Raw genomic sequence first — 21,104 nt, 5'->3', positions numbered from 1 at the left:
AATGGCCTAGTGGGTATTGATTGAATATTTCATAACATTCTCTGCTTAGAACAAAAACATCTAGAATGTATGCTCAGGAGTTATGACAAGTTTGATTACACTTTAAACTCAGGTTCCTATCAATGTTGGAACTTGTCATATGGGGCTGTTATGACCGCTGACACTATGGGAGCCAACCCAGGGCAAAGCCAGGAAAGGCAAGAAGCACACCACCTACGTAGATGCACTGCGGCATGACAGCTATAGAGCTGAAGACCCTGATGTTAGATGGGAGTGCATAGTAGTGTGGACTGTGGAGGGCAGCGATCAAGGAGTCCTGAGTTGGTGTTGGCTAGACCACTCTCGCATCACATGTTAGGCAATAAAAATTTAAGCTTAGCATCATCTTCTTCAGTTTCTGCAGCCTCCTCCTAAATAGAATATCCAGCTAGCTGAAAATAAATTATCCATACAATTACATGCGTCTATGAAAAAGAACTACAATGTTATGTCTTCTCCCAAAAGAGAATTGCAACTTTACTCAACAGGATTTGAACATGAGTCTCCCCTGTGGGAAACCAAACACAAAACATTCCTCATTGGAAGAATAGGGAGACCACCTCCAACCACTGGCACAGCAGATACACACAATTATATTGTATAAATATACTTCTATACAGATTGGTTAAAATGTAAATGTTTTTTTTATTCACCCCAATGATGACCTCAAGTGTATTATTGCTATTATACTCGTTGTATTACTTATTAGAGCAGCATTTGCTAGGTAATAATGTTACAGGTAGTGTAGCCACATGCAGTGTTAGTGTGAACAGTGGTTTGCAAAGTGGTGTCCAGGGTTCCTTGAGGGGGTTCTAAATCTAAATAGGGCTGGCAAGGCTGGTGTCACTCCACGGCTGCGGCTAGCCCCGCCCCCGGTCGGTGGGGTCAACATCTCCCTTCACTCTGAGGTTCGCTAATAGTAGCCTGCTAGTTGGTGCTCTTTCAGCAGTGTTTCGCCAAAATGGGAATGAATTGTTGTATGAAAACTGTTCCACGGCTTCTCACCATCGACGAGTTGAGAATAAAGGGGCTAAAATGGACAACGGACTAACTTTTCACCGCATTCCCAAATGGAAGCCAGCCAGGTCTCCCGACGTAACAAAGAGACGATGCATGGCTTGGTTGTCATTGATTGATTGATTGATTGAATCTTTTATTAGGCAAAAAATGTAAAACAGCACAGTTACATTTAAAATACTTTGTCTAACAGGTCCGTTCATAAAAGTCCTTGCGGACTTGTTTCCAATGAGGGCCTAAGTCACACCTCAGGATCCATGTAGAGAGAGTTATAGGCACTATACGCAACAAGTACCATATATTAAATGGTAGGGTACCCATCACTCTGATGCATACACCTAGCCTGGTTCCAAACAGGCTGATAATCAGGCTAGCATAAACCAGGAGTGGGCAGGACATGACAATCCTTGACAAAGTTGTCTGAGCGTCTGAAACTATTTTTAATAGTACCCTTCTGCATAGTAAAAGCAGACATGAGGTTATGCTCTGTAGATACATTATCTGTTCCCTTTTTATGTACATAGTAACCTGTACATGTTTCCAAATAAAATACATAGTCTTTCTACATAAAATGATTATATGCAAATAGAACCGCATTCTTTCACATGGCTAAAATGCATAGGCCATTATATTATTATGCAGTGCTTTCATTCAATGCAAATATAACCGAATCCTGATGATGATGATGGCTCAAGTCACCAGTTGCCTGACCTGTTAATGATCACATTATAATATGGATGGGCAGAGACCATTTTACTCCTCTTTGAGCCTGATGAGGTTTCTTTTTTATACACATAGTATCCTGTAAATGTACCTTGTTTTCAAATAAAAGACACCTTCATGTGACGTTGACTTACAGTGGTTACTTTGTAGATTTAGATTATTATTACAAAACATACAGTAACCACTTCAGCCCATACATTTCGGCCATTTGAAAATAGCCGATCTACAAGCATTGTGAGCTTGTAGATCTGATATTTTCAAATTATTATACATTTTATACATTTGAAAGTGTGTTTTTGCAGTTGGATTTTAACATTGTTGATGTCATTCTTTGTATGTGCCGCTGTGTGTACAAGCTATATAGTAGTGTACCCTGTTGGATGGGTCTGTAGACTGGTAGTGACCCAACCAACATGGTGAATCTTGGCCACGCCCCCCAAATCACTCCCCCACCCAAGCGAACTTTGCCAGCCCTATTAAACCTTACAGGTCTGTAACTGAGTGCGCAAATGGACCTATTATAGGTTCATTTCTACTGAGTTATGAGAGTACCTTAAATTTAAATGTATTACCATTGCATTAGAATCCTCTCAGCCAATCATGCGATGTCAAAACTTACCGTGGCATACTTCCATGCACGTGCACACATAGACATGAAAGGGGGCTTGAGCCCCTGCCCTTTTACCTGTCGCTAAAAAAGTGCCCTCTCCAGACTGAAAAAATAAATAATAATAAACGAAAAACGTATTTCAACTACCCCTAGCAGCCTAACGGTAAAGCCGACGGAAATGTCAGTGGATGTGTTGGATGCAGCTGTCGCCGTACGACCTTCCTAGCCCGTGTTATTAAAGAAAAACGGGCGACAATGGCCAAAATTCAATCGAAAATCGGCGATCGAAAACCGGCGAAAGTGTCAGTTTTCAAGATGTTTTGACCATTATCTCTGGAACAGAAGGACCAATCTGCTCAGTTCAAAGCTTTTTGTGTGCGTGACTTTGAGGACATTAAGCACGCAATGATACCTCTTTGGATTTGTCGGGTTTTCGGGCCTAAAAGTATGGTAATTGTAAAATTGTAAAAAGAATCCAATAGGTGCCCTTTTCAAATTCCAGCCCCTGCCTCTCCAAATCCTTCTGCACGTCCCTGCATACTTCTGTATAAAAAAACGCTTACAACTGTGATGTAGTGGGCCTATATACATAGGGACACTGGAATAGAAAATGTTCATTCGTCTTCACCAGGGTAGAACTAAATCAGACATGGTAAAAAATAGCTACATAAAGCCAACTTTCCAATCCAATCACTTTGGAATTTAATTCCACACATTCACAGACACACATTGGACCATAATAAATGTAACCTAGATGTTCAGGAATTCATTGGACTGTATTTGAAGAACAGCGTACATTTTTGTGGATGTTTGCTTGTAATCTCCCAACCATCAACAAGTTAAGATGGGAACCAAAGTAGGTTGTGAAATGTTCTTGTAGGGTTATAGACAGAAAGTCTCAAATCCATCTTTCCATATCAATCCAGATATTCCTTAGCCCTGTGAAGGAACTCTGCATGTCTGCAAGTAACACCAAAATGTTTTTTTTCTTTGCTTTCTCTACAGTTGAAAGACTGCCTCCTCCCTGCCCAGAAGGTCTTAAAGTCACATTGTCTCACCCTGCCAGCACCACTAACCCTGGTCCAACCGGTTTCTAAAGTCAGGGAAGGCAAGAGGGGGAGAAAAAAAAAGAAGAGTAGGAACAGGCAAGACTAAAAAAAGACCAGCAGAAGTAAATGTAGTTCCAGAGACGGGGATCTTAAAATGTAATGGTCGTACAACAGTGTCACGTCGCAAATATTAGTTGCATCTGTTGAGCAACACTTTCGTATGACAAAGCATAAATTAGGCTATAAAACATCACACCATCATTAGGCAGCATCTTTATTGATATTTTTTTTTAGATTAACCCATTTAGACCTGAAGCCGATTCTAATAACGCCTTCTAAATCCTGACCTAAGTTTTCTGAAAAACTTCAAATATTTATTAAAAAAAATAAAAAATAAAAAATGTTGCTATATACTGTACAAAACAACAACAACCCCAAAAGGGGTTCCTGTCTTGAAAGGTATAGTTACATAGGGGTTCCCGCCCTAAATGGGTTAAAGTAACCAAGTAATAAAACACAATAAAAAAGGAAAACTATTAAAGAAACTAAAAGCGACAAGGTACCATATGTACAGTTTTATAACAAAATGTCTGAATAACTTTGAACAAAGTGTGTAATTTATTATGTATACTGAGAGCTAAAGAGCTGTGTGGCTTTGACATAAACAGTACAGGAGACACAATTCCAGATAGAATAGTAACTAAAATCAATATATCCCGTCTTCCATTGCCCCTCAGTGGCCTTGTCTGATGATTATATCAGTCATGTCATCGACCTTCTCCAGCTCCAAATTCTAATGAAAAAGATCATAAAAAGTTATAGAAATGTTAGCTGATTCATTCTGAACAGTGATTTTTGAATGAATGACGCACTTTATACACTCATGCCCAAAACAGACGTGTGAACACACAGCTTACCTTTTCATTGGCGAGGTGCAACAAAGCCACAAAGGCCAATGGAACTGAAAGGTTTTGAGCCATCGTCGAGGGCAACCTGGAAAAACATGGAGACAGAGAGAGGATAGGAGGAAATAAACAGACACATGGATGGGGTTGAGAGAGGGGGTTGAGAGAGGCAGTAGAGGAAGCAGGGGAGGGGGGGGGGTTGGAGAGAGAGATAAAGAGACCAGATACAGATGGTAAGAAGACATTTTAAGTTAGAGGGTGAGAGACAGAGGCATGTGTTCCATAAATCATCCAGTCTTGCCTATGTGGCTTTAATACCACTTTCAACCTGGTGTCTCTATTTTGGATATGCTCTTACTCATTAAAATGCAAAAAAAAAAGAGTCGAAGCTGTGAATCCAAGTGATACCAGTGATAGTCCAGACAAGAACTCTGCCTACGGCTGCTTTTTAATGTATTTTTTACCCCAGGTTAAACAGAGAGCCTGCATAATCATTAGATTATCGTTCTGATCGGACAGTCTGAAGCGGTTACCGCCAACCTAGAGATAGAGTACATCCATTCATTCAAAACTTGGTCTGATATTTTCGAATAACCGAAGCATAAAATATAGGGCTACATTTAAATAGGGCTACATTTAAAATAAAAAACCCATCTATTGACTTTGAACAGGCCTTAAAGTTAAGGATGTAAATGCCAGAAGTGTTAATGCTTGGTTCACAGCAGGGGCCTGATTGGTTCACAGCAGGGCCTAAATGAAACATGTCTGGCAATAACTAAGAGCAAATTCCACAATGCGTACACACTTCTGCTATGGTGTATACCACAATACAGAACACAGTGCCTTTTATTGCTTCCTTAATTTCATATTTATATGTATAAAAGTGTTCAAAATCTTTCTATTTGGAGACTTGGAAATCAAACTACACTCCCGTTTCCAGACCTGCAGAGACCCTGAGCACACCAAACAGTGGAGAGATGCGAGTATGTGCCCAGAGGTAAAGTAGTGGTTAAGACCCCATCTTTGAAACTAAACCCTGCTGGCAAAGGATCAAAGACCACCACCGCCTTCTTTCATCAGCCTCTCCAAAGCAGTCTTCCTCCTAGGGTTTCTACCCCAAAAAAATTAAATTAAAAAACCTACAGGGAGAAAGCAATGATTTGCCTTCCATTTTTAATTTATTTTAAATGGAGGTATCGTCAATAGATATGACATCTGGTATAAACCCCCATATCAAAAATTATGAAAACCTTACATCTCCATATTTCATTTTCTTTTGTAAATGAATGCCCTACTTCAAAGTGTCAAACAAAAGTAGCGAAAATTCAGATCTACAAGCTCACAACGTGTGGCAATGCGTTGGGAGCTTGTAGATTGGCAAACATGTTTTAAAATATGAATAAAAAAAAGGAACCATTTTGTCCATACAAGGTTTCAACCCGACAGCGACGATATGGAACTATGTAAAGCACTATTCAGAATTTGCTATGCAGTATGGTGCATTGGCCAGCATATCATTTTGACTCCACTCAATGAATTTGGAGTCAACTAAATCCCCAGAGAGATTATTATGTCTTGAACATCGCAGGGTTTATTTAGGGCCAAATTTCCCAGCATATCCTTTGATGAAAATTCCTCGTTTGAAGCTTTTCAGTGCCAACTATGATTTTCACCTCTTATTGATTTCTTTTCAATGAAAGATGTCATATGATAAAACACTACAGTTATGCAGTCAAGTCAAGCACAATGATGCTCATACCTTTGAAGGAGAGAGTTTGCAGTCTCACTGAACAGTTTCTGTCCAGGCACCTCTGATGCCTCGCTTTTCTCTGCCTCCTACAGAGAACACATCGAGGTGAACAATGGATGGAGGGCAGGGAAACACACACGGAAAATATGACACTTTCTCAAGTAGCCAAATTAACTCTCTCAGTGCCACAACGAGATATCCTGAGTTTTTTCTGAATGCCCTCAGTGCCAAGAACGAAAAATCCTGAGTTAAAAAAGATATATATATATATATATATATTTTAAAGTTCAGAACCCAAGATATCATTATCTGAAGATTTGCAGCTCCATCCACTCCTTGTTTAACTTATAACTGAAAAGGGCTGCATCTCGCTTCCTAAGCACTTTTTTTTTTATTTAAAAAAATAAAATAAATTGCTGGCACAGTATGAACATATTTTTTTATTTAATTGGCACTGAGAGAGTTAAGAGGAAACCAACAAGCATTTCAACATTCGGTTCCATTCTAAAATCTAGCCGACTGATTAAATGGTGATACCAGCCCATGTTGCCTGAGAAAAAAGTTGTCGGGCAACATTTCCCTCTCTCACACAGATAAACACACAGATAAAGACACACGGAAACTGCCAAACACACAAACTCATAACAAGCATACAGCATATCCACACAATTTACACTAGAAATTCAGGCATTTCAGACACCGACTTACAAAGTGCAACACAGACATATGGGTAGCAATACTAAAGGCCAACAAACACACCTCCGGAGGTTTTTCTGGGCTCTCAGTGAGAAGTGACCACATAGAGTTCTTGAGCCTCTTCATATCCATTTTCTTGGCTGTCTTGGCATAGTTGATCTCAATCTTGTTGACCTAAAGAGGCAAGCACAGCTAAACATTAAGCACACTGCAAGCCAATTAATTGAATTCCATCAAACCACTCAATAGTGTACCCTTTTAACCCATCCTCTGAATATGCATGGTTTTATTGATGACACTTGGCATTTTTGTTGGAATATAAAGGAGATAAAGGATGTTCTATACTTAAAGTTACAAGTATTTATATTATGCACAAAACATTATTATGGCCAAAAACTGATGAGCAACAGAGCTCAATTTGTTCATACTTTGAACTTTCATACGGCTGACACCATTGAACAATATTAATTGCTATGTTGACTGTTGAGAACAGCAGTGTTGAAATTCTCAGGACCATACACAGTAGAAGGGGTTAAGACTAGACATGGGACAATATGAACATTTTAATATGTCACAATTATCCTGGCCAAAATAATTGTGATTCACATAGCGGTGGTTAGTGAGCTCGCCCGGGCAGCAAGAGGCCCTGGTATAAATAAAAATGAATAGCTCACCCTGTGTGGCTCGGGGACCAAGTTGTCCTCTCCATAGGTGGAGAGTCCGTCTGGGTCGTGGGAGGAGATGGGCATGTTGTCCATAGGTGGCTGGGTGTCATCTGACCCAGCAAATCCTTCTCCTTCATCATCACTGTCTCCACCCTTTAGATTGGTAAATGGGAACAAAGAGTTGAACATTTGTGAAGTTGGGTGAGAACATTTCTGATTGACCAGAACCTTTCAGCCCATAAGGATAATTCCTTTAACAGGTCCGTTCATGAAAGTCCTTGCGGTCTTGTTTCCAATGAGGGCCTGTGAGCAATTAGGGGGGCCTCTGGGGGCCCACTAGGCGGGCTCACTAACCACTCAGCTATGGCCGCCCCATCTACAACTTTTCTAGTCAGTGGGTAGAGAGATTGTCCCTTTAAGCTTGATACACTCAACAACAGTCATTAAAATTCAGTGTTGCTGAGCAATACCTGCCTGCTCAATCATTAAAGACACTGTATGTACTTCAGTGCCATGCAAAGTGTTAAATAAAAAACAGACCTGTAGACCAGGGCAGAAGTTGGCTGTATCGTTGGCGTTGTTATAGTCGTAGTCTCCAATACCTTCTCCAAGCTCTCCAGACAAACGTTTTGGGGATTCTTGACACAGCTATAATAGAATAGGATACAATACTTAACATTGGCATCAACGGTTTGCTGCATGCCATTATAGGCAAAACATCTAAAGAATAGCATCATCTTCCACATAAAGATAGCCATGAATAGATTCATAGCACAAATTTGCTGCTTCACAAGGACTATATTGGTTTAACTATGAGATTCACTGAAATAAGCATTTGCGTGTACACATTATCAACTACCATACAAATTTCACGCGCCACGAGTTTCACTGTTGCATTTCCTAGTTGTACCGACTGTAAAGTTTCTGTTGACAAACTTGACATTCATGAATTGCTTTAGTGGGGAATTACAGTACAGACATTACAGTACAGCCTATTTACAGAAAAAAATTGTCGTTCCCTGCTTCTGCCATACTGTAAAAAGATATGATAGCAAACATTCTAATCCTGCTAAGTCCACATCAAACCTACCTTTTTCAAGTAGACAGATCATTTATTATATTACTTGATATACTAATGTTCTATTAGTTATGTAGCCTATCCTCCCCCTCTTCTGTTGTGTATTTTTTGTTTTAATTGTATTTGCAAGATAACTTAAACCACCTGGCCACCAAATGTTCTAAGATGAGGTAGTTCACATTTATGTCAAATCTCTCTATAACATTCTAAAACAGTTTCATCTCAATTCTAAATCTGAGCAGGCAAGTCGATGTGGATAGCCTTACCGTGCTGGAGGGTTTTAGCCTGAGCTGGGACAGTGTTTCTGGGGGAAACTGAAAGTCTGCTGGGAGAGTGGTCTTTTTACTGGACCTGGCAGTACTGAGGGCAGACTTGGTGTGAGTGGTGGCAGCCTTAAGGGACAAAGATAAGACAGATTCAGTTCAAAGAGAACAGTATTCTACAGGGCACCTACAGTTTCCATTTCAATATTATGTAGGTTTTAAGTTAACTGTAATTTATGGACCTTGTGGGTGTTCAATGATATATTCTGACAGGTCTTAAAATCCATATCAAACTATATAGTTAATTATAAGAATTAGCTATAGATTATAACAGAGACAAAAATCATCAAACGACGTAAAGAGAGTAACATACGGTTACAGTTTACATCAGTTTCGTCCCCAAAAGCAAATATACAGCAATATGAAATGTCTGTATGATCGATATAGAAATAAATTAAAGTTTACTCTGGTGATTCGGAAGTTGGTGGCAAGGTCAACATCATCATTGAAGTCTATTTCAAAGGTCTTCTTGGGCTTCCTTTTACGAGTCTCCTTGTCAGGCATATGATCGACTAAAATAAAAGGAAAAGATACATTCAGTGATTCATCTGCATACATTCAGATCTGTCCCTCAATTCCCTGTTAAAAAAGCAAAACAAAGCACTGTCAAAAATATGAGCATAAATTTAAGTTGCAGCACCTGAAGTAAATAAAAAACTGATCTGTAGCCAGCAATAGATACACAAAACATGTAATAGTCCAACAGACAAATACAGTGAGTACATAAGGAGATACAGAAAAGATATACGGCTAACTTGCTAATTATCTATTTAATAAAAGTAGTATTAAACTTGTATGGATGCCACTCACGCTTGTGTTTAGGTTTGAACTGCCAGTAGCCAGGTCCTGCCCAGGTAGCCATGGTTTTGGGGCTGAAGTAGGAGTACTCCCTGGGCTGAGAGGATAGCTGCAGACACATAGTGGTGATGTCTCCCTCCCCGATGGGGATAACATCCCTGCACCATCAAGGATGAACACACAGTATGATACCAACCCTAACCATCAAGATTACTAGGTGAACTCATGAATGATTGTCTTCATAATACAGTTAGAGTAATACATTTCAAAACACAAGACACATAATGTAATCCCCATATATCACATATCATATACAGGAGTAAAATGCATAGATCAGTTATTGACAGACAGAAGCCTATCAATAAACCTTTATATAAAAAAAAGAATGCAGTCAAGTCACCTTTGTATTTTTCTACTTTGAGATGGATAAAGAGAAGGAGCAGAATAGGTTCTGACAATATTCAATGCCAAGCCACCAGCACTCTGTGGTTTAAATTTAACGGTCTTAATCACTATGCTAGACAGAACCCTTTGTGTTTCTTGTCTTGCGTTTTTCTTTGCCTTCGTTGAGGCTCACAAGTCTCTTTGGGGCTGTTATCTCACCTGAACAAAATGTGTAATAGAGGCTGTCTACTAGTCAATAGAATGTTTGAAGACCTGGTATCAGTGCTACAAGGGACTTAACAGTGTAAATAGACTGACAAAAAAAGGAACAACTGTGGACCTCCACTCCTTTGCGTTTTCTTTTTTTAGTCACTGTATTTTACCACTGTACTTTCATTATTTCACTTTTAAGTTTGATCACTGTGCAAGTAAGCCAGGCACAGACTAAAGAAATATTAATTATCTCATTAATTCAGTATGTCTGAAAAAAAAAGGAGGCTTTTGTCCCATTCAGCATGTTTTACCAAATTAACCACCAGCTTTCTTACGGATCACAGGGAATCCAATTACTTTTCCCAAGACAAAATTACTAATTCATTTAATAGTTTTCATGTTATAAGGAGGCCATCGGCACACAGCCTTTCAGTCATTATAAGTCACTATAAGTGGTTATTTGTTGCTTTAAAAGATTATAGAGACAATTATAATAGTTGACCTTAAAACTCAATATAGAATGCTTTTTAATGTGTTATGATTATTGTTTTAATTATACAGTGTTATAAGCAGATTAGAATACATTATAAGTATGTTTATAATGCATCATAGACATGGGACGCATAGCAAGTTACCCAACTGTTTTCTGGATGTGAAGTCCTTATTGTACAGAACACACATCTTTTTGCATGGGATTATTAATTCTTATTTAAGATGCCATAATGATTAACACAATAGTCATATTTTCAGCAATAACCTGGGGCAGTAGATGAGACGGGGCTTATATACATAGAGTACAAACATTTACACTTTAGCTGCATAGTACTTCTGCTGCTGGCCACTGCACAACTCTGCTGGAGCAGTCAGAGGCCCTTTGGTGGCAATATAGGCAGTATTGTTCCTTGAATGTTCACTTTCCACGCAGGAGTCAGCAGTCTGAACCAGTAGTCAGCAGTCTGAACCAGTAGTCTTCGGTAACAAGCAGACTTCTCTAATTATCATGCTATTCTTCAGCCTTCAACATTTAAAAATGTGTATTTAAAAATCTCAAGAGGCTGCAATTTCTACTGACCAGTAAATGTGTTTGACACATGTTTGAATGCAAAGTATTCTTGTTTTGCGCAGACTCTGACAGATCAAGCTGCATATAAAAATAAATCTCTCAAACAAAAACGGAGAAAAGAGCCCATCTTAATCACTAGCAGGCACACACGTGTGTTTCGGTGCGTCTACGAAGTGGTTCCCAAATGGTGAGCCAACCACAAATGATTATTGCGATATACTGTATATAACTATAGAAACATTATTATTGCGATATACTGTATATAACTATAGAAACATTGTGAATTGTTTTTTAATTAAGGATAAGGATAATTCCTTTTAACAGGTCATTCATGAAAGTCCTTGCGGTCTTGTTTCCAATGAGAACCTGTGAGCAATTGGGGTTAAGAGTCTTGCTCAGGGACAAATTTCATATCATCGGCACATATGCTGGGATAGCCTGGAATCGAACCTGGGGCAACCAGGGCCAGCTGGTTCCCTAGGCGGGCTCACTAACCACTCAGCTATGGCCGCCCCAAATTGACTATCAGTACTTGTGTGCAATTCTTTCCTGATACAGAGGCAAATCCTATACCCTGAAAATATATATTTTAACTGCTTTCAACCTGGTGTCCCTAATTTGGGCATGTCATTAATTAAGGATAAATATTTGAATTGCATTTATAGAATTTTCAAGCACAATGTGTTGAGTTGGGAGCTTGTAAATCGGCTATTTACGCTGTGAATACTGGTGTGCCGTGAGATTTTGACTTGCCCAATGGTGTGCCTCGAGTACAAAAACCAATGGGTAGACTGTGGTTCATGACCTTTGAGCCACCAGACCTCTATCCCTTCTCTCACCCCCCCCCACTCTGGGTACTCACCGTCCCTTGCGCTGGGCCTCGGAGCCCTCCTTGTACTCCTCCCCACCGCAGTCTCCCGGTCCGTCCTCATCCTCAGCGTCAAAGTCTTGGCCAAAGTCCTGGCAGTCTTCCTCTTCTGCATCTGGCTCCGGTTCTGCGTTTACGTCGAACACATGCGCACCCTGCTTCACCTTCTCCAGCAGCTGGCTCATGGTCTGCAAGGATCCACATTTTAATTGATCACAAAGGAGGTCCATTGTACAGATCCCTGTCTAATTTGATGCAGTTTCATGTTTCACTATGCAAGTAGTCCTATTCTCTTTTAGTGTTTTCAAATTGGGTTGCCACTGCGCCAAACCAAGTTCTTTGCATGAACCTTACATATAAAATCTGATTATGTTAGTCAAGTGCAATAAAGATTACGTGGAAATGTTATGATTGAAAGCAAAAGACAATGTTGTGGTTATACAGTAATCTGCACACTGACATATTAAAAAGCAATATACACATGCATCAATGCATACTCTTTACTTACAATACCCCAACACACTAATACACACAGGGCAACAGGTAAACAGATGAGGTTGCAACCCATTGGTCTATCAATAGGAGCTGCAAATAATCCAGATAAAGTCCAATTGGTAGCAGAGTAGGACTGCCAAAGAATATTCTACATTCAATCCTATTTTGAATATTAAAAATAAAGTTACGCCCCTCCTTTGCTTTCTGCAGACAGACAACCTTGGCATTTTGGCCAAATTTGACAGCCCAAGAGCCAAGTAGTCAACTTAAGTTCTCATGTTTCTGCACAAAACCCTCTCCACTTAATTATAGTTTGTGTCAATAAAGAAAAACACAACCCACCCTCCCCACAAAACAAAAACCTTTGGACTACTTTGTCTCACCTGGTCAGGGTTCCAACTGGTGAAGGAGAAGTCCTTCAGGGAAGGACAGATAGCGTTCCTCTCCTGGGAGCGCTGAAGACCACCTGACAGAAACACAGTAAACGGTGAACTTTCAAATTGTTTAGGTGTGTGTACAGTGTATAGTACATTGCTTGGTCAAAGTTGACGCCTTGGGGTTAGAATGTGTTGCAACTCAGGGTAAACTAGACAAATTGTGCTCCGAGGAGCACAGGTCTCCGCCAGGCCAGGTAGTAGAAGTCAATCAGGACGAAAATCGGACAGGTCCGTCTTAATGACATGACTGTAGAGCTAATGTGAACCGATTTGCGTGATGTTTGGATAAAATCTGTAGGAGTAATAAAAAGACATCACGCCCATCGGTCCAATGGTGCCGGAAATTAGCTGTCCACAGACGGACGGACGGACGGCCGGACAGACAGACAGATAGGGGGCAAAACATAGTCTCGGCCACACCTTCGGCCTGGCAGAGACAGTTAACACACTGGATTTAACCATGTGTTGTGTTAAAGCGGTGAATACGGATACAGCTTTCAAAAGGTCAGAAAAATTACAATTAATCATTTTTAAGAAACAGATTTGTCACAAACTACTAAACACAGATATAAAAAAGAAGCTCCACTAGTGGTTCTTCTGTCATTGGAATGTGAGAGAAACGTTACATGTGAAGGGTGATGCAGGGACGCGCTGCAGGGGTGGGGCGCTGTAGGTAGACCTGGATTGCAGTAAGGTCATGTCGGAGGGGAAGAGAAGCTCGCACCGGCAGTTCTCACTGAAGAGCACTGAAAGGAAGACGCCCGCCGTGCTGCTCTCGTCAAAGGAGGACGCCATGCGGTGAAACATGGGGTCCACCTGGGTGGCAGGAGGTTAAACGTGTGGAATAAGCAAAGATGAGCATTTATGACCTTTTGAGCATATTGACGGTTACTTTACTAATAGCGCTACACTTTATTTTATTCTAAACTATGGGCAGAGGAGTGTGCTTTATCCACAAGTTTCCTATGGCGTTGTGGGCATCACTTCCTGTCGATTTGATCCAATGAAATAGACAGGAAGTGATGCCCACAACGCCCTAGGAAACTTGTGGATACATGTACCGATTTTCAAAAATAAAGTTCAAGCTCCTTCAGCTTCAGGTTGTATACAATCAGTGGTTCTCAGCAAAGCACAGAGCAATTCAAAAGCCACACCCTCTTTTCATATTACTACATAACATTTCTAAATAAACAAATAAATACTATAGTGGACTGGACTGCCCCCTTGTACAGTATAGGTCCACTCATTTTACCAACATAAAAAGTCTTCCACTGGTACGGAGGGGACAATTTGGATGTCTGTGACTTCATGTAATGTAAGACAGACTCTTCTCCACTCTAGTTCAAGGAATAGCTTTTCCAAAAACTATGGGTTCCCAGAATGACAAGAGAATGTCTTCTTTGGGACGTGATGGCCATACTGTACCTCGCACTTTCTCTCAGACTCGGCGCTGTTGATGTTGCTGAGATTCTGTTCTACTGTCTTCTTAGGGGGCCTTTTTTTCTTGACCTGCTTGACAGCCTGTTCTCCTCCACTGCCATCCTCTTCCCCCTCATGACCAGGCTCTGAAACAGTGAATACACAACAAACACGCACATAAGAAAAAATAATGTATCAGTGTCTGTAGATGTCGTAGTGCAGTGGGTTTTTGACTGGCGGCCCCTGAAGTATCGTCTTGTATATCGCGACCACTCCTACTTTACTGACTCACAGAGAACAGCATACACGTACTGAACAAAGAAGCACCTGTATTATTACATATTTAAAATGTCAATAATATATAAAACCATAAACAGTCACTGTAATCTTTCGCACCAACAATCTTTCATACCAACAATTTATTTCTAAACAAAAGCAGATTTCACATTTGTTATTGGTTTTAGCTTTAATATTGTTTATTTTCTGTAACTTTCTCACAAATGACAAAAAAACACATCTTAAAGTAAAACAATATTTGTGACAAAATATAATTTTAATTAAATGGGTGGGCCTGCTTTCTAGGACATAAAAGCTGGATGCTTGGCCTAATGTAGACGCTTGGCCTAATGTAGACGAAGCCATCATCGTTCACACTGCTTAACTGTTATATGTATTTGTTTTTGATTAATATCAGTCAAGAAAGTCTTCTCACACAGATACTAATATGTAGATCTAAAAGGATAGCCTCTGACCATCCCAGGTATTCCCCAGTAAATGAGAGCCAGCACTGAGCCAGTGTTCTCTCAGCAAAAGCAGGGTGCGGTGTCTGTCTACTAGTCACTGGAAATAAGCTCCATCAGCGTGTGACAAGTGTCCTCAGTTTCGGATGAGGGGTCACTTCTACAGGGCCTCCTTGACTCAACCTAATTTCCACGTAGCCTTCTGAAATTAGAAAATCAAGATAAGGAAACCAGGCTGAAAGTGGTCGATTCTGTTCCGAATGCAATTTCCAGTAGTAATAAAGATCTAATCCAGCGGTGCCCTAACCGTGTGCCATAACAAGCCAAGAGATTGCAGGGTTTTATTCCAACCAAACTAAAACATGCACACCTACACCTAGGCAAGTCACAATTATTACATCATCGTCTAATCGCAATTATTTGAGATAGTCGTAATTATTTTTGCATTATCGTCATAATCGTTTCCACGTTGAAAAATGTTCATACATTTTCCAAAAATAGCAGAAATAGCAGATCTACAAGCTTACAACATGTCACGTTTCCGCTACTTAACTTTTTTTTTAATAGTATAAAATGTATTAATTATTTGTCATATGTGCTCTCTGCTCTGTGCAATTTGTGACAAAACAAAACAAATTAACAAAACAATGAATCGTCAACTTGAATTTGTAATCGTGACAGCCCTAGACATAATCTAATCTAAAGAGGCCATGGACACATTGGACAGTGGCTGAATTTGCTCTCTCACCCTCTCCAGGCTTTGTTTCTGCGCCAAGGCCACCCAACACTCTGTAGGCATCGGCGTGCACAGCATCCACTCTGACAGCATAAATCTTTGTACTGGCGTCCAAAGTGCCAGCTGCCACCTGGATGATCACAGGCAGAAATATATATTCAGAGACAGGTGTACCCATGAATCATAAAGCGTTCCTAGACCACTTAACTCAAAAAATACAAAAAGGGATTTTTCCATGATATAGTGCACCACTTTACACATCAGCCATGATCTATGATGTGCAATACTAAACCCATGGATTAAAGCAAAATAAACTCTCACGACTGAAAATGTTTGTACAACAAAGTCCTAATGTGCGATTTGTGAAATAGTGTGAAAGGAGCGTCCCCCCACACTAGCGATGATTCCTAAACAATTAACACAATATGTAAAATGTATGATGTTTCAGTAATATTGTTCTTGCTGTTCTACATACTGCCAACCATGTGAAGAAATCACAGATTGAGGCTTTAACCTCATAAATATGAAATATATTTTTATTTATTTTTTACCTCTTGATTTTGTAACCCTTTTTTCACCCGGTGCCAAGTGATCCTGGGCACTACACTCCCCCCACCAGCCTAGGGAGCCCAGGGCCAAGCTCATGCCTCCTTCAATGCATGAGAGCCAACTGACCTTCTTGTCACCTGACAGGGGGGAGTTTCCCTGGTTGGACGTAGCACGTGGAAGGAACACGTTATTCCAACCAGTTCCCTTCCCCTCCATCAGGCGCCCTGGCTGACCAGGGGGAGGCAGTATAGTGACCAGGATTACTACATGTTTTTGTGAGGGTATTAACTACCCTGGGAGACACAGGGAGAACATGCAAACTCCACACAGAGTAGGCCCTTTCGCCAACCCCACCTATGGTATGGGCGCTGGTGATGCGGAGGAGAAGACACGCCCCCAGCGCCCACAGCGTCCCCGGCGGAAATCGAACCCAGGACCTTCTAGCTGTGAGACGACAGCGCTACCGACCGAAATATGAAATATTCGAGACGATTAAGATTATATGGAAGATGCTTCTGAACATAGTGCTAGTTCGACCACTTTAAAAGCTCTATAAAGAAAACCACACATGGATGCACCTGGGACGTATCATCAGTGTTGTAGCCTGGGGTCATCGGGTGTTTCGGGTCTCGCAACAACATACACCCTCGCCCAGGTGACCCAGCCGGGGTTGATCAAGCCCCGACTTACGTCCCAGTAATACAATAACGGTAACCGAAAATAGCTCATCTACAAGCTCTCAATGCGTCGCAGATGCATTGAGAGCTTGTAGATAAGTTATTTTCATGCGCACCATGCTTTCATAGAAGACATACTCGCTTCTATGGAATCCAAATGACTGAGAACTTTAATCCATGTAAACCTTTTAGTTAAGAAAGCTACAATAGTCACTTGGGATTGAATTCTGATCATGATTGTCTGCAAGGTAAACTATATGATCTTCCAAACGTTTGACTCTGATACAGTAATCATACATTTGATTTGAATAAATAAACCGGCTGAGAACTTTAAGCAGGTAATACTATAAAGCTCTGCACACATGGACTTTGTTCCCCACGGACGTTTACAATGATGCAAAATCATACCTTAAAGTTTGTGAGCTCAGAATCCTTCTGCTTCAGAATGTCAGCCATGTAATCAATCAGATGGAGACCAAAGGCATTTTTTGTGGTGATTTTCTGCAGCAAAAAGAAAACAAAAAAACATTTTAAATTTCAAAATTGTATTTGCATTAGTGCAGTGTGAAAATAAGACGTATACACTGTATACGTCTTATTTTCACATATACACATGCCATTCTATGGTGCTCGAATGAGGTTCAAACCGCAAAGATCAATTAGGATCAAACTTTGTCTTTTAGGGCGTCCGCTGGCCTAGCGGTCCAGGCGCAAACCTCATATGCTGGTAATCCAGATTGACAGTGTGTCGCGAGTTCAACTCCCGATCCCGACGACTTTTGCTGTATGTCATCCCCCATCTCTCTCCCCATTTTCTGTCAGCCTACAATCTTATCAATAAAGGAATAAAATCCCCCAAAAAATATATTTGAAAAAAAGTGTCTTTTAGCCTAATAACATGTGTTGGTGCGTATACAGGTGTGAGGACTCTCTCTCCTTGTTTTATCAATGCTGTAATGCGTTTGCAATGAGGCAACAGCATAGGCAAAATAAAGGCTTTTTATTGTTTACCTTTCCATTCATATTCTATGCTTCTGCGTGTTAAATATGATACACTACATGATGCAATTGCATTTCTGATTCCATCTTAACCATTAGCTTTTTTGTTTGTTGTTTAAATACAATCTAAATTCATGTATATGCGCAACCATGCAGTATCTACTTACATTCTCTGTAGAGAGCTTGATGCAGGTGGAGTAATGCTCTGAGATCTGTGCATTTGACAACTTGGGCACAGCAGCAGGGGTCCCCGAGAGACTGCATACATACAAACAAACAAAGATGGTCACTACGGAAATCAATACAGAAACATTTCAAGGAAGGCACAAGCACCACACAGTAAAATCCTCAGTGTTCATTTATCCATTTGTAACCCCAAGTGTTTACAAATGTAACCAAATGGACCCATCTGTACTGTACACTCTCAGTATTACATTAACTTGTGGATTTTACTGTGCAGGGGTGCTGATTTTCTGGAGTCTCATTTTAATAATAATAGCTTGAATTTATATAGCGCCTTTCATGAACCCAAGGACGTTCTACATCAAAACAATGAATAACCAACAAACAAACAAACAAAACAAACAACTATTTGCCATAAGCCTGAGAGAATATGTGTCTTTTCAAGGCACACTTTAAAAAAAAGAGTCCAGAGTTGGAGCATGACAAATCCCCATTGGGAGAGAGTTCCACAGGGTGGGGGCTGCCACACTGAAGGCTCTGTCCCCCAAGGTTCGCTTGGCTTGTTTGGGGAATAGAGAAGTCCAAGTCTGTGGACCGCAGGTTCTGTGACAGAGTACGTTTATGGAGGAGGCCTACCTGTGAGCCGGAGACTCAGTGATGGAAGAGTCATTTGCGGATTGCAGGTCAATAACTTTTGACCTGCGTCTCTGACGTCTCTCCTGCTCGTCGTCATTGCCGGGGAACGCAGCCAGAAGTGGAGTGCTGCAGGCAGCTGGGGACAGTCCATTGTTATTCTTCAGAGAGCTCCAGTTCTGTTGACGCACCCGGGACACGGGTGTGTTGGATGCACTCATCTTAGCTGGAGACAAATGACAGCAACTCACATGAGTTATTGGAAGAGCAACATTGTTAACATTGTGGGCACATGATCAATTTTAAATTGGCAATTGTTTTCCCCCCAGAAGCAAACTAAGGCAGGCCACATGAGCACTTTAAACCTAGCTGTAGTATACAACCCTCGTAGACTGACTCTACGGGGTAGTAGTTTAATGTAATAATCCATATCTTTCAATAAATAAGTGTTTTAATGCCGTCTGTGGCCGATTCTGTCGGAAGTTCCCAATGGGCGGTAGTGACGGGTAGTGACGGGGCGCATCCGGTGAAACCCGGAATTACACTAAATGTAAACGGGAAGTAAACGAGGGTGAAAAAATGGCGTTCGGCCACAGACGGCATTAAAACACTTCTTTATTGAAAGATATGGATTATTACATTAAACTACTACCCCGTAGAGCCAGTTAACATTTGGGGCTTGGGGGTAAGCACCTTTATTTTCACATTTGTACATGTTTGGAGTGTCTACGGGGCATAGTGCAGAAAGTCCATGTCTCCATGGGGCGTGAACCTTACAACTCTCGTAGATTGAAGACGTCAGAATCATAAATAGGTCTACGAGGGTTGTATACTACAGCTACTTTAAACCTATATGCATCGGCCATTTGAAAATAGCCAATCTCACAACAAGCTCACAACGCGTGATCCATTTTCAAAACCTCTTGCAATAAAATGTGGAATATTTGGAATATTAGTAATGTAAAGTAAACATGATTTGAACATGCACGGTACATAGATATCAGACCTAAACTTACCTATCAACTTCTTGTTTATACCCATAATGACAGTAGCTAGCCACAGGTTTTGTAGCAATTTGTAGAACTATTAAGCCTTAATGTAAAATATTCATGCATGTTCGAACCATGTATACTTTACAATTTTCTAAATTCTTTATTTTATTTACATTTGGGGGAAGAAATAAGCAATTTAACATTTGAGGTGCTCATTAGTGCCCACAATGTTTATGTGCCCACTGTATGCCATGGGTGTCCAGTACCATAGCCAAGCTACATGTAAACACAATACATTATAGAATAATAGCAATAGACAAATTCACCTGTGTGTAGGCTAAGACTAAGCAATCAATATATGAAAACAATTAAATTTAACGCATTACAATGAGAAAGGAACATGTAGCAGCTCAGCTATTATCTCAAGTTCGCATTCACGTGTAGCTAGAGGTAGGCTAACTATAATAGCTAACGGCTAACAAAGCCTAAAGGGAGTAGGATTAGTAAAGTCACATTTTCTTTTATGAGCACAACTTACCTTCAGATGTTTACAGTCAGATGGGTCGGTGTCTGATGGCTATGAACGTATAACTGGAAGACGATATCTATATACCCTGATCACTGATCAGTTACAGAGGAAAACTGCTCTTCCTGACTGTGTTGTTTTTGAAAAATTTGCGCCAAACGGTTTACGTGGTGAGGTCTTGCGTCATTACGTTTCATCACGCCCACCTAATGATCAGTGTTGCCAGATTCTGCAAGAGAAACAAGCCAAAGTTGCTTATAATAAGCAGACATGGCAACACTGATAATGATTCTACCAGTACCAGAAGCGGCGAAATGATATTCAGGCAGCAGCATTATTAGCCATGGTTCACATGACGCTTGTATACAAGCGTCATGGTGCCGAGTCCCCCTGGTCTAAAGTTGTGTTCGATTTTTTCACATTGCCATCTCTCACATAAACATAAACGTTCAGATTTCAAATATAAAGTGCTTACCACCGAGCCACGGGTGTTACAAGGCGATGCGGACCGCGATGAGTACCCGTATCTCCCGTATT

At 40.6% G+C, this 21,104-nt stretch overlaps 1 protein-coding gene across 1 annotated transcript; it reads right to left on the bottom strand.

Annotated features, from left to right (window-relative positions):
* Window positions 1-3,522: 3,522 nt before the first annotated feature.
* On the bottom strand, window positions 3,523-20,720 carry ncaph (non-SMC condensin I complex, subunit H). The gene is made up of 18 exons (XM_080432884.1): window positions 20,580-20,720; window positions 19,053-19,275; window positions 18,401-18,491; window positions 17,643-17,735; window positions 16,021-16,138; window positions 14,539-14,678; window positions 13,740-13,929; window positions 13,060-13,142; window positions 12,176-12,369; window positions 9,666-9,811; window positions 9,261-9,367; window positions 8,799-8,924; window positions 7,995-8,102; window positions 7,464-7,607; window positions 6,853-6,963; window positions 6,103-6,179; window positions 4,356-4,431; window positions 3,523-4,231 (listed from the first exon to the last, which is right to left on the bottom strand). Exons 2-18 carry the CDS (start codon window positions 19,268-19,270, stop codon window positions 4,172-4,174), a joined length of 2,082 nt encoding a protein of 693 aa, XP_080289010.1. The 5' UTR covers window positions 19,271-19,275; window positions 20,580-20,720; the 3' UTR covers window positions 3,523-4,171.
* Window positions 20,721-21,104: the final 384 nt, after the last annotated feature.

This window comes from Gymnoscopelus braueri (assembly GCF_963280865.1).
Source record: "Gymnoscopelus braueri genome assembly, chromosome: 7".
NCBI lineage: Eukaryota > Metazoa > Chordata > Actinopteri > Myctophiformes > Myctophidae > Gymnoscopelus > Gymnoscopelus braueri.
This window is presented reverse-complemented; position numbering and strand designations above follow the sequence as displayed.

Bases quoted from the DNA above. Each gene is read 5' to 3' on its own strand.
- ncaph (XM_080432884.1), bottom strand. From the start codon at position 19,270: ATGAGTGCATCCAACACACCCGTGTCCCGGGTGCGTCAACAGAACTGG. The intron at 18,492-19,052 runs GTAGGCCTCCTC...GTATGTATGCAG, and splicing joins ACTGAGTCTCCGGCTCACAG to TCTCTCGGGGACCCCTGCTG. The intron at 6,964-7,463 runs GTGAGCTATTCA...TTGCCTCTTTAG, and splicing joins TGGTCCCCGAGCCACACAGG to GTCAACAAGATTGAGATCAA.